Source organism: Anoplopoma fimbria, chromosome 10 (genome assembly GCF_027596085.1).
Source record: "Anoplopoma fimbria isolate UVic2021 breed Golden Eagle Sablefish chromosome 10, Afim_UVic_2022, whole genome shotgun sequence".
NCBI classification, from domain to species: domain Eukaryota; kingdom Metazoa; phylum Chordata; class Actinopteri; order Perciformes; family Anoplopomatidae; genus Anoplopoma; species Anoplopoma fimbria.
The window spans coordinates 11,333,195-11,345,028 of record NC_072458.1 but is presented as its reverse complement, the minus strand read 5'-3'; the positions used below and the strand labels follow the sequence as shown (position 1 = coordinate 11,345,028).

Genomic DNA, 11,834 nt, shown 5'->3' with positions numbered 1-11,834 from the left:
TGAGTTGTATTAAAAGATTTTTGAGAGAAATTAATTTTTTTACATGGATTACATGCCTGTCTATAAGTAAAGTTGGCATTTTCCTTATATAAGGTTTTCTTTTTGACAGCAGCTGAATTATCCTGATGAGTAATTTACTGAAATGAAAGTTGATTTATGAGCCGAGATTACATTAATCTCGTTAGCTCCAGAAGGATTGGTTTCAGGAGAAAAACAGATGCAAAGGCTGGAGGAGTGGTGAAGGGTGATTACGGGACAGCAGCTGTAAATAGCGGCCTTTATCTGCAATAACCGTCAGAGGTGAGCCGAGAGGCCAGGACAGGTGGTTAAGAGCATAACATAAGAGTGACTCAGGCTTTGTTGAATTCTGCTGAGTCACTTCTCGGTTGTAAAAGCTCAGTTTGAAGGGTGATGGATATCTAAGGAGATCATAACAGAGCTGAAAACAAACTGTGCTGGATGTGTCTTTGAAATCTAAGCTGCTGAAAGAAACCTTAAATCTACTTCAGCTGATTCAGTGTATTCTCTGGTTTGGCAGCAGGGTTAGTGGGGTTTTATTGCTCTTTGCCTCGTTGTCTTCCACAGCAACACTCTCTTGTTATCACATCTGAGTCTGTCTCTCTCTTCATCCCCATCTCTCACACTTTGACTTACTCCTTTCTCTTTCACTTTTAGAGTTTATTTACCAATTTAAAATCGTCTTTTGGTACTAAATGTCATTGTTCACAGAAGATTTGTGGCGTCAGTTCCCTCTATTCCAGATTATCTTCAAATTCAGATAGATAAACAGCTTTTTCTCACGTCAGGGATCTACTTTAGCTTCAGAGATCCACTTCACTGCACATAAAACAATAACGATGGAGTTGATCTGTTGTTCTTTTAAATAAGGGTATACAAATTTTATTTCAGTTTGGCCAAACTTTGGCACCTCGGTGACAAAACATTTCATAGAAATGACAAACTCAAATATGTGACGGACCAATATGGCCATCAAATAACAATGTGAACAAAATAAATAAATAAAACACGTAAATAGCATATTAAGTGGAAAATTATTAAATTATGACACATGCAGAGAATTATGTGATAACATCAGCATGACAAAACTCCTAGCAGCTACTGTACAGCATAGCTACAATGACTTCACATACAAGACAAGCTTTTAGGTAAAATGTAGCAAATATTTTCAGTCGGTTGGAAAAAAGTCTTGTGTAGAACAGTGACATAAGGCACATGATCCACTCTATAACACAGTATATCTTGTATAACAGTCTGCTTATGCAGCTGTATAATGCCATTTTGAAATTTTGAAATACAATAAGCAGGACTGCCTTCTTCCATATACGGCAGTGATTTTTATTTTCTGTAACAGAGGGATTTATGTGAAATCCTTCCAGTAATATCAAGTTTTTGAAATGCTATTTGTTGTTTTTCTTCTGAGTCCAAAGGCTCTGACCGTGACACCTGCAAGATGAATGTCTTGATAGTGCAGACTGAGGCCAAGTCCTCCGTTCAGCTTATCTCCCTTCACCTGAACTCCCTCTATTGTCTTTGACTCCGTTCGTCTGTCTCATGAAGTGCGACACAGTCCAGCTCTGACGCCGCAGCCACAGAGCCGACACGGAGGACGCTGGCCAAGCTCATTTGGGCTCTCCATTGTCCTTCCACGGGGCTCCCCACTGGCTTCTAGAGAAGGGCTAATGAAACCCCCCTTCAGCATAACAAGGTGCGAAGCTCATCTGTCATCTTTAGGAGGCCTTGCTCTCGCCCTCCCAAGCTCTTGCCCTGTGGTGCTGCCTCGCCCTCCACTTCTTGAGCAGCAGACGGGTTCTTAAGGCAGCCCTGATTGCTAGAGGTGACACCCGTTTCTTGTTGCTGTTCCTCACCCTGTACACAAAGACGGAAAACAATTAGTCACCCAAACCATCGATTTCACAAGTTATGCAAAATGCAAGCCTATGTAGCTGAGTGGACATCAGCTGTCAGTCACTCACATTTAAACGGCTAAGCATGTCAAGTGTCACACAGAACACCCTTTTAAGTGGTTTCAGCAGATTGTTGTGTATTTTTCCTATTATTAATGTGTCAAAGTGCAGACGAAGGGCGCCGCAGCTTTGAGAGGTGTTGCCACACTCATGTACCATCATGTTTCAGAGAGGAGCTCTAATGCCCACATTACTCTCACTCCTAAGTGATGGAAAGTGATGCACTGATTTCTCTACAATCTTAGAGGTTTTATAGAAGTCATTATGGCTCAGTCCTCGTGAAGGGATTTCCTTGCTTGAGGGTAATTCCTGAAATTCCTCATGCTGCCTGTTTTTTTTTTGTTTTTTTATCTCTCTGGCTAACCATGCAAAATAATATGTATCCTGAGATAGCCTCAGTGTTGCGTGAGTTTATAATTACCATGTCCATTTATTTTTGCAAACACACTTTGAGATATTGAGTGTAAGCGGTCGTCTTACCTGTTAATCGTGCCCGTGTCTGCTGCCGGCTTGTGTTTGCACTGCGCCTCGGCACAGCCGTCGCCCTCGGCGGAGCGGATCACCGTGTCTGGGGACGTTTCATACCTGAGAGCGCATAAAACAAAACACACGGTGAGAAGCGGGATCACATTTCATTGGCAGGTCAAACAGTTTCGACGCCATCACGGGACATTTAAGAAGCGTGTTCTCACATGAGGTGGAAACGCGCACAAGAATTTACAGACTCGGGCGATTCCTAGTATCGCTGACAGTAAATGATACGTGATGTGTGGATTATAATTGTTATTGCCTGTGCACGAGATGTTATGGAAGCTGTTGTGAAAAATGCAAGTTGCTTATAGTTACCTGAGGTGGTTTTCCAGCCGGCAGAAGTTTCGACATGCGTTGTCGTTTTGGCGGAGACACTGGCAGCGAGGATCGCTGCTGGTTGCCATGGAGTCCGAGGCCGCGCGCTTCGTTCTGGGAGCGTTGCCCAGTCCGTACGAGACCACGCGCCTGGAATGCAAAAGTGACATAATTCAGGTTAAAAACGTTATGAACGAATGGAGACCGATTGTTTGATTTTCAACCCTTGATAAAATAAGCAAACTGTAGGATATTTAAAAAAAACAACAACAGATTGCGTCCAATCTCCTCAAAATCTCAACCTTTAATATATGCTAATTAAACTTTTATCCAATACATCTAAAAAAGTAATCAATTTTTTAATTTTGCCCCAAATGAAGTGTCCTATTCACTATGAGGACTTCTGTAGAAAAGTATGTAATCTGTTGACGTTGACTTACTCGGGAGTGTTGACCCATATGATGTCCAGGTGGCAGAAGTAGACGCACTCATTGTCCTCGAAAGACGCGCAGGAGCAGCGTTTGTTCCGCACATGGCGCAGCGGCTTGGTGTCGGTGGAGGCAGTGGATGTCTCTCCAGCAGTGGATGTCTCTCCAGCTGGCGCCGATAGCACTGTAATTAAAACATCGTTATCAAAACACCGCTTATCATGTCAGCATAATTGCAGCAAGAGTTTGTTTTGATACTTTGCAGGTAAAATAATTGAAGTAATACAGATATTACAATATTATTAGTATGTGCCTACAATGCATTGGACTTGAGAAATGCAGAGGTTAAATAGGTAAAAAAAATCAATTGTTTGTCTGTTGGAGAAAGAACATGCGAAATTTACCTGTGCACATAAACCAGGAGAGCATCACTGACAACGCGGAAATCAAAATGTATATATCCATAACTCCAGGCTCTTCTAATTCGAAAAAGAAATTTTGCTCAAGAAAAATGATTAATCCTCCAGTAGTGGACAAAATAACCATCCAGTGTATCAGTCCTATACGCAAAATGTTTCGGTGATTGTCCTCAAGAGATTCACGCAGGAGCGCAGATGCGTTAGTCTGGAGTCTCTCTGTCAATGTGGCCCCACATGTGCAGCCCTCTGACTTTATACATGAGCTTCCCTCCTCCTCCTCCTCCTCCTCCTCCTCCTCCTGCAGCGACGCGAGGTTTTATCATCTTGGCTTGTACCCAGACACTGGTGTTTGTTAGTGGTTGGCCGCTGACAATCAGCCGTGTAGACCAAGCTGAGGACTTAGATTTAGCCTTGGTTCCGAGTTTGTGGATGGAGGAGACGCCGGGTGATTGAATAAAACCTGCGCTCTTGTTGGATTTTGTTGGATGAGTTGCGCTTCTGAGTCAGCAGGTGGCAGTCACGCGATAGGATTAATGTCCCCGTTTGACTGAAGAGCACTGGAACTCTCAATGGAAATGATTGTATATGTTCAATGTAAAGCAGCAGCGTAGAAAGTATAGATATTAAGTGCTTGACTGAATTACTACTCAATAAGTGCTGAAAACTACTCAAGGGAAGTTTTGATTTCGAATAACCCAGTATGGCTGGAATATTTTTCAAGGAAGACAAACCATATCGTAGATAGAACAATACAAAAACATTGATAACAATGAGGCAACAAAAAAACAGGGCAATTTAACAAAGCAGTCACTTACGGTAAGATTTACAGTATTGAGTTTGTACAGGAATACCACATTCCTTGATTTAAAAGCTTAAATCAGATCAGAGAGGAGGTAGGAATATATATAATATTTTTCTCATTTAATTTTTTTTTTATATAAATATATTTTTTTATCACATTGTGCTAACAAATACATTTAGTGGAGTAAATGTACAATATCTGCTTCTGAATTGTAGTGGAGTAGAAGTATACAGTGTACAAGTAGCAGAGAACTGAAGCACTTAAATTGTACTTATGTACAATACTTGAGTAAATGTATAAGCTACCTTCCACCAGAAGTAGTATTTCTTTTCTTTACGTGATAAAACTGGGTCCAAAGCAAACTGAAATAGCACAAGTTGTTTGTCGTCTGTTATTCTTGCTTTATGAAAACAGAGTACCGTATTTTCCGCACTATAAGGCGCACTTAAAAGCCTTTAATTTTCTCAAAAAACGACAGTGCGCCTTATAATCCGGAGCGCCTTATATATGGATTAATTCTGGTTGTGATTACTGACCTCGAAGCGATTTTGTGTGGTACACGGCGCTCTGTCAAAATGTTTTAGTAGACTTAGTAAAGTACAAAGTCGCACCGCAGCAGCATCACGGCCACCGTAGTCAGGAGCGTCGCGGAGTAATACATACTGTGCTTCACCATAATATTACAGTGTGTGTATATAAGGACCAACATGGCTCCTGTCAAGAGACACGCTTACGACGCGGACTTCAAACTCAAGGCTGTCAGTCACGCAGTAGAACATGGGAATAGAGCAGCTGCGAGAGAATTCAACATTAATGAATCAATGGTACGGAAGTGGAGGAAGTTTGACTGACTGACTGTTTTGTTTCGCTTAATGCGCCTTATAGTCCGGTGCGCCTTATATATGAAAAAAGATCGAAAATAGACCATTCATTGACAGTGCGCCTTATAATCCAGTGCGCCCTATAGTGCGGAAAATACGGTACCTTACTTCAATATGAACATCAAATATGTGCTGAAGTGAAACCTTGTACATTTTCTTGATTACATCAATTAAGGTACTTCTCATAAGATATTTCCATTCGAAGGCAGCAATCCCGTGTCGGATATTGAACTTTGAGATTCAGTCAACTCCGCGTACATACACTGCTGCAGACAAAGTAGTCCCCTGGGAGAAGGGGATTTTGCCCTTTGAATTTTTTATTCTAACTCTCCAGTCCAGATAATGAAAAGTTTTCCTTTTGGAGATTAAATATTTCAACAGGTTATTAAAAACCACCAGCCATTGCTTGAACTACAGATGTGTATGTATAACAATCTATATTTATAGTGTAGGATGTGAACAGTTTTACTGATTTTGTGTTGTCTTACATCATCCGTGGGCCATGAATATAAGGTCCTGTTTGCGCTGTACCTTGTGCTCCTCAACCACTGTTTTATTAAATGGTGAATAATTACAGACGAAGTACGTCCCAAAGAGTGTTAATCTAGTGGTTTTTGTGGAAACAAAAGGGGCTAATCAACTTCCCTAAATTACATATTTAGAGAAACTTTGCTGTTAGGCAGTGTGCTATAGAATTTACCTTGTTTGTGTGCGTGCATGCATGCTCAAAGTGGAAAAGTCATGGGTAAAGTATGCTGACATTCTGCAGGTCTGAGGCCCCTAATCAGAGGCTGGTGTGACAGAGTTTCCACTGGTCAGAGGAATAGCTTGTGCTAATGGCAGGAGGAGAAATAAACAACTAGTATAATAGGATTAGAGGCGGGACACTCGAGTTTAGCCAGTTTAATCATGTAGCTGCTGTGATGTTACCTTACAGAGATTTCTTCTGAGTTGTACATTGTTTTCTCAGCACCAGCAGAATATGACCTCTAGGGGTCTCTGTTTGCTTTGCTATAGCTTCCCCCTACAGGTTTCAGTCAGACCTGCGCAAGGAGGGGATAAAATGATGGGGTCTGTTCTATACTGTAAATGGATGAGTCACCTTCTGAATGGGGTGGAACAAGGAGGATGTCTCTGTAAAGCCTCTGGAGATGAGTGAGAAGTTTCCATCATTGATGGCCAGATTATGTTTGGTCCTGGTCTTTTGAGAGCTCTTTCTCTTTCATTTATTTATCAAGTGCCTCTGGTTTGAGTGGCAACTAGTGGCTTTTAATTAGGTGATATCATTATGATTATGAGAGGGTCACAAGCTTTTCTTCTAATGAGGATTTAATATCAGAAAGATCTCATAAAAAGTATAGTTTATTATAAAAGATGTCATAGTTTAATTTGTATTAAAAGTCATGATAAAGTGTGTTATAAAAAAATCATAGTATAGTATTCCAGAAAATGTCATAGCATATGTCAGAAAAATGTCATAATATAGAATATTAAAAAAAAGTAATTTTATAGTTTGTCATTAAGTCATGAGGTATTTTAATGGTAGAGAAAATGACGTTGAGTCGTAGCCTGACTGCTGCACACCCGTCTCCACTCCTGCATTTCAACACAGACACAAGCAAGTGAGAGAGTCTGCAGCCTAACTGGAGACATGGTGGAAGAAGCGGTTGTTACCATCATAGTTTAGTATGTCATAAATGTCAATAAAAAACGTATAGTATAGTGTGTTGAAAAAAGGCATAAAAAAAGTCAGAATAGAATGTCATAACAAGTTATTCATTAGTCTGCCATAAAAATGTCATAAAGTCATATGTCATTGAGAAGCATAAGTTAAGTATCTCATAAAAACTGTCATAGCAGTCTGTCATAGAAAAGTATGTAGAATAAAGTAAAGTTACAATATAGTATACCCTAAAAATCTCAATAATTTAGTTTAAGTATAGTACGCATTGTCTAGCAGCAGGTCACTTTGTCCGACTCTTGTGAATATTAAAATATGTTTGTTCACCTTCTGTTTTTGCAGCTCCATTCAAAGAGCATCTTGATCTTAATTGTGCTGTACGGTTTATAATGTTATTTATCCTCAATCTCTTTGTCATTCTTAAATGTTTCTCCAGGTGTCAGAATTGACAGGTTGCAGGGTGGAGATTGATTTGCTGGTTGGGAATACACTTCAGAACCGGTCAGTATGGAACATGTTTATAACCCCAAAAATATGTAAGTTGTATTAGTGAGCCATGTAGTTGCCTACATTCTTTTCTTTGTTTTGCAGGATCTGGCTTGCGTCACGAGCCACACCTGAGCCCAGTGTGGTTACGGATTTTAAAGCTCACCACCTTTCAACGGAGTCATCATCTTTTGTGCGGCTATTGTTTTGTTTGCTGCAGACATTTTTACACAACCATGCTCACATGAAGGATTAACCACTGATGTTTGATCTGTTCATTACTTTGTAAATAGACATGTTCATTTCTTACTTCTAAACTCATCTGGTCTCCCATTTCTGAGGCAGCCGAAGAGCCAAGTGGTTATGGAATCATAGCAGTGACATAATAAAGAGGAATAAATACATTAACAAAAAAAGGAAATATGAAGAGAACAATTAAGAGAATAAATGCATTTGTAAACAAAGACAAATTACAAACTATTAAAAAATAAGCATAAGCATTTCCATTGAATTATGTTAGAGAAGGGTCTCTACAGTTTTGCATGTAACATGACACGACACCTGAGATAACCTCCGGGATTGACATACTTAATGCATCTAAAAAGTAAAAAAAAAAAAAATCATAGTCAAAAAAATGTTCAAAGCATAGTAATTTAAAATTAAAAGGTCAGGTTTTTCCTGTTTTAATTTAATTTGCCAATTGTCTGTAAGTCTTTCTATGTTGCTCTTTAGAGTTTCTGTTATCTCATTATTCTACCTGCTTGTTAATTTCCTGCCTTCTGGACTGTTTTCTGAGTGTTTTGAAATTAAAGTGTCTTCATTGCTTCAGCCTAACTCTGAATTTGTATTTGGGTCCATCTCATCTGTTCTGCTTAAGCAAAAAAAAAAGTCATAGTATACTATGTCCAAGAAAGTTCATAGTATAGTTTGTTGAAAAAAGGTCATGGTATAGAATGTCAAAGTAAAAAAAGTCAAAGGCATAGTATGACGAAAAAAAGTCAGTATAGCAAATAAAAAAATAAATAAAAAAACAGTGATGGTAAAGGATGTTGCACATAAGGTAAAATAATTATAATATAGTATGTCCAAATGAATCATGAAAGTCTTAGTATTGTATGTCAAAAAAGTCATAGCATCGCATGTCAGAAAAATAAATTATATGTTGACCAAAGTCATAGTAAAGTATGTAAAAAATTATAATAAATAAATAAAAATATAGTACGTCGAAATTAATCTAATAAAGTATGACATAAAAAGTCATTTAAAAAACCCATAGCATAGTATGTCAAAAATAAACCATGGTCATAGTATTAAATGTCATAAAAAAAGTCATAGTATGGTATGTTAAAAAAAAGTTTTAAAAAGTCATTGAATAGTCTGTCCAAAAAAAGTCATAATATAGGATACCAAAAAAGTCATTGTATAATATGTCAAAATGAATCATAAAAGGCATAGTACAGCATGTCGAAAAAACTAAATCATAGTACAGTACGTCTAAATCAATCAACTAAGTCATAGAATAGCAGGTCTAAAAAAGTCTAAGAAAGTCATAGAATAGCATATCGATAAAATATATAGTATAGTATGTCAAAAAAAATGTTTAAGTTATCAACCCAACAACCCAGTGAGCACTAGACGGGATTTCAACGTTGAAATCTGTTTGAAAACTGGGTGAAATTGGGTCTAAACGTCTATAGATGTTATTTCGCCGTCTTTTCAACCGGCTAAAACACGGTTACAACTTCAACACGTAAGGCTGTAAGAGAGACGATATTAACATATTATATATATTATAGTATTTATGTAAAGTATTCAACTGGCGAAATGTGGTCTACATGTAGACGTGATTTAAACGCTTTTAATGTTTCACATAAAAAGGCATAAATACGTAACTATAAACGTTTTGCTGCCAACAAGATTCTCACAGGACAATCTTAACAGAGCAGTTTACATTGTGTCTGTACATTCATGTAAAATACGAGTGAGCGCCTACTGCTGGAACACACATGCGCAGGAACTTAGGCTCAGACTGCGTCTCCAACTTTGAAAGTAGCACCGGGCGGGAGACTCGGCCGAAAAAACCACCGAACTGATGCATAAAGAAAGAAAGAAATCGCCTTCACAGATGGCCCGCAAACTCTGAGAACGAACAAAGGTGTTTATGCTCAACACGCTGTTCATTATTCTCCGAAACGCTAGCGGGCTTACAAACAAAACGTACTTTGGAGACGCTACCGACAACGTGCCAAAAACGATCTTTGTTAAATCCCCTGAGATGTCAATAGAGCTTTTATCAGTTGACAGTTTTTGACAGTTACGTCAGAAAAGCCTGGATCAGGCTTAAGGTGCCTTCGCATCGGGCATTATAACGTTATTTCTGCTATGCACACCTTAAGCTGGCCTCACTACACTTTAAGCTTAGTTTAATATCACCGCAGTGAAGCTGGTGCGAAGTGCGTGTGCATAAAAATTAGGTAATCACAGCCTGCAAGTTTAAATTAAGCGTGCTCGAAGGCTTAGCAAGTGGTTGAGGCGCCTTGTTGTGCACTTTCAAACTTCTGAAACTAGGCAGGCACATTTTGAAAGCCATATCAAATTGTTTACAAAACATTCAACCTTAGTTTCTTTAAAATGCATGAAATGCTTGACTTCTTTCTTTAGAGGGCTTCTACAAAGGAAACGAACTAGTCCATGAATAAGATATACCAGTTTACAGTTCCTGACAATGCCCCCTCAGCATTAAGGCGGTTGATTTATGTCGCCTTGTCGGTTACACGCTGTCCTCCTGCCTGTTGACAGTACAGTTTGTTCGTACGCCCCCTGGCGTTTTGGAAAAAGATTGCAAGGAACAGGGCGTTGAGCGTGAACGTCTTATTGCGTGCTCGGAGCTAGCGCGCGCCATTTGCGCTACTTTGACACGTTCGAGTAGACTCAAAGCTAATGTTAAACTCGCGTGCACGGTGAAGCACCCAAACCTGGTAACCTACCTGCAGCCTCGGACGTCAGCGCTAACACCGGGGGCGACAAGGAATGGCCGAGCCCCCAAACGTCAAGGCCCGGCGAAGAGACTGCAACAAAACAGGGAGACAAACGAGCTAGACTAAGAAAAACTATTTATATGCAGAAACATACGTTAGACAACGCGAAAGTTATCAGGAATGAAGTGCATGTATGGGTGTGTGGCGGTGTGTAGGAAGAAACGGTGTCATGCCGGTGGGCAGAAGGATCTCCACCAGAGAGCGAGGCTTCAGAAAGACGGAGCAACACCGGCTCAGGTGTGGCTCGTGCAGCTGATGACACTCCATCCAGGTCTGCAACAGACAGCCAAAAGCAAAGCAACAGGGACACCCAGTGTATGGGAGGAGGAGGGGTCGTCTCAATAGTGTGTAAAAAAATATATAAGTATAGTATGTCAACATTTAGTTAAAAGATAAGATGTAGAATGTCAAAAAGTCATAAAAGTGTCATAGTTTTTTTTTGTCGGAAAAGTCATTCTAGTATGTTGTGTGTGATAAAAATTCCGTGGTATAGTATGTCTAAAAAGTAATGAAAAATTCAAAATGTCATAAAATACCTATAGTTTATAGTGTTCTAAAGTCATAAAATAGTCGTAGTGTATCATCAAATTCATTAAACATACATAGAATAATATGTCGAAAAAGCTATAGTACAGTATGTCTTAAAACAAGTCATAAAGTTATAGTATAGTGTGTCTTAAAAGTAATAGTAGAATATAATTAAAAAGTCAAAGTATATAGTATGGCTAAAAGTCATAGAGAGTCATAGTAACGTAAGTTTAAAAAGTCATTAAAATTTTATTTTACAAATTTAGTTAGTTCTGCAACTAACCATTACTTTTACTATGGATTAATCTACCTAGTGCTGGCTTGATCAATGATTTCTTTTGGGGTCTGTAAAATGTCAGCAAATTGTACAAAAAATTATGCCTATCACAATTTACCAGAGCTCAGGTTGATGTTTTCAAATATTTGATTAGTCAAACCAACACCAAATATATTCTGTTTATCATTATATATGACCTTCGCCCACTGACAGCTGAGATCGGCACCCCTGTGACCCTTAACTGGATAAGCAGGTTACGGAAAATGGATGGATGGATGAATAAAGAAACCAGAAAAACATTTGAAGCTGAACCAGGGAAGGTTTGCCATTTTTTATCAAAAATGTTGGCAATTAATTTTCTGTTGATTGATTATTTGTCTCAGGTCAAATTCTAATGTTTTGATTTGGAAAATGTGACACCAACGTAATTAAATGTGTAATAAACGGCAGAATAGATAATAAA

At 38.9% G+C, this 11,834-nt stretch overlaps 1 protein-coding gene across 1 annotated transcript; it reads right to left on the bottom strand.

Moving 5' to 3' along the window:
• Window positions 1–1,114: 1,114 nt before the first annotated feature.
• On the bottom strand, window positions 1,115–3,826 carry edn1 (endothelin 1). The gene is made up of 5 exons (XM_054606229.1): window positions 3,664–3,826; window positions 3,272–3,443; window positions 2,832–2,981; window positions 2,466–2,570; window positions 1,115–1,887 (listed from the first exon to the last, which is right to left on the bottom strand). The coding sequence occupies exons 1-5, from the start codon at window positions 3,803–3,805 to the stop codon at window positions 1,749–1,751; spliced, it is 708 nt and encodes a 235-aa protein (XP_054462204.1). The 5' UTR covers window positions 3,806–3,826; the 3' UTR covers window positions 1,115–1,748.
• Between the last annotated feature and the right edge of the window lie 8,008 nt (window positions 3,827–11,834).

Coding starts and splice junctions, on each gene's coding strand:
- edn1 (XM_054606229.1), bottom strand. CDS start 3,805: ATGGTTATTTTGTCCACTACTGGAGGATTAATCATTTTTCTTGAGCAA. Junction 3,444..3,663: donor CTCCTGGTTTATGTGCACAG/GTAAATTTCGCA, acceptor TTTTAATTACAG/TGCTATCGGCGCCAGCTGGA. Junction 1,888..2,465: donor GACACGGGCACGATTAACAG/GTAAGACGACCG, acceptor CTTTGTGTACAG/GGTGAGGAACAGCAACAAGA.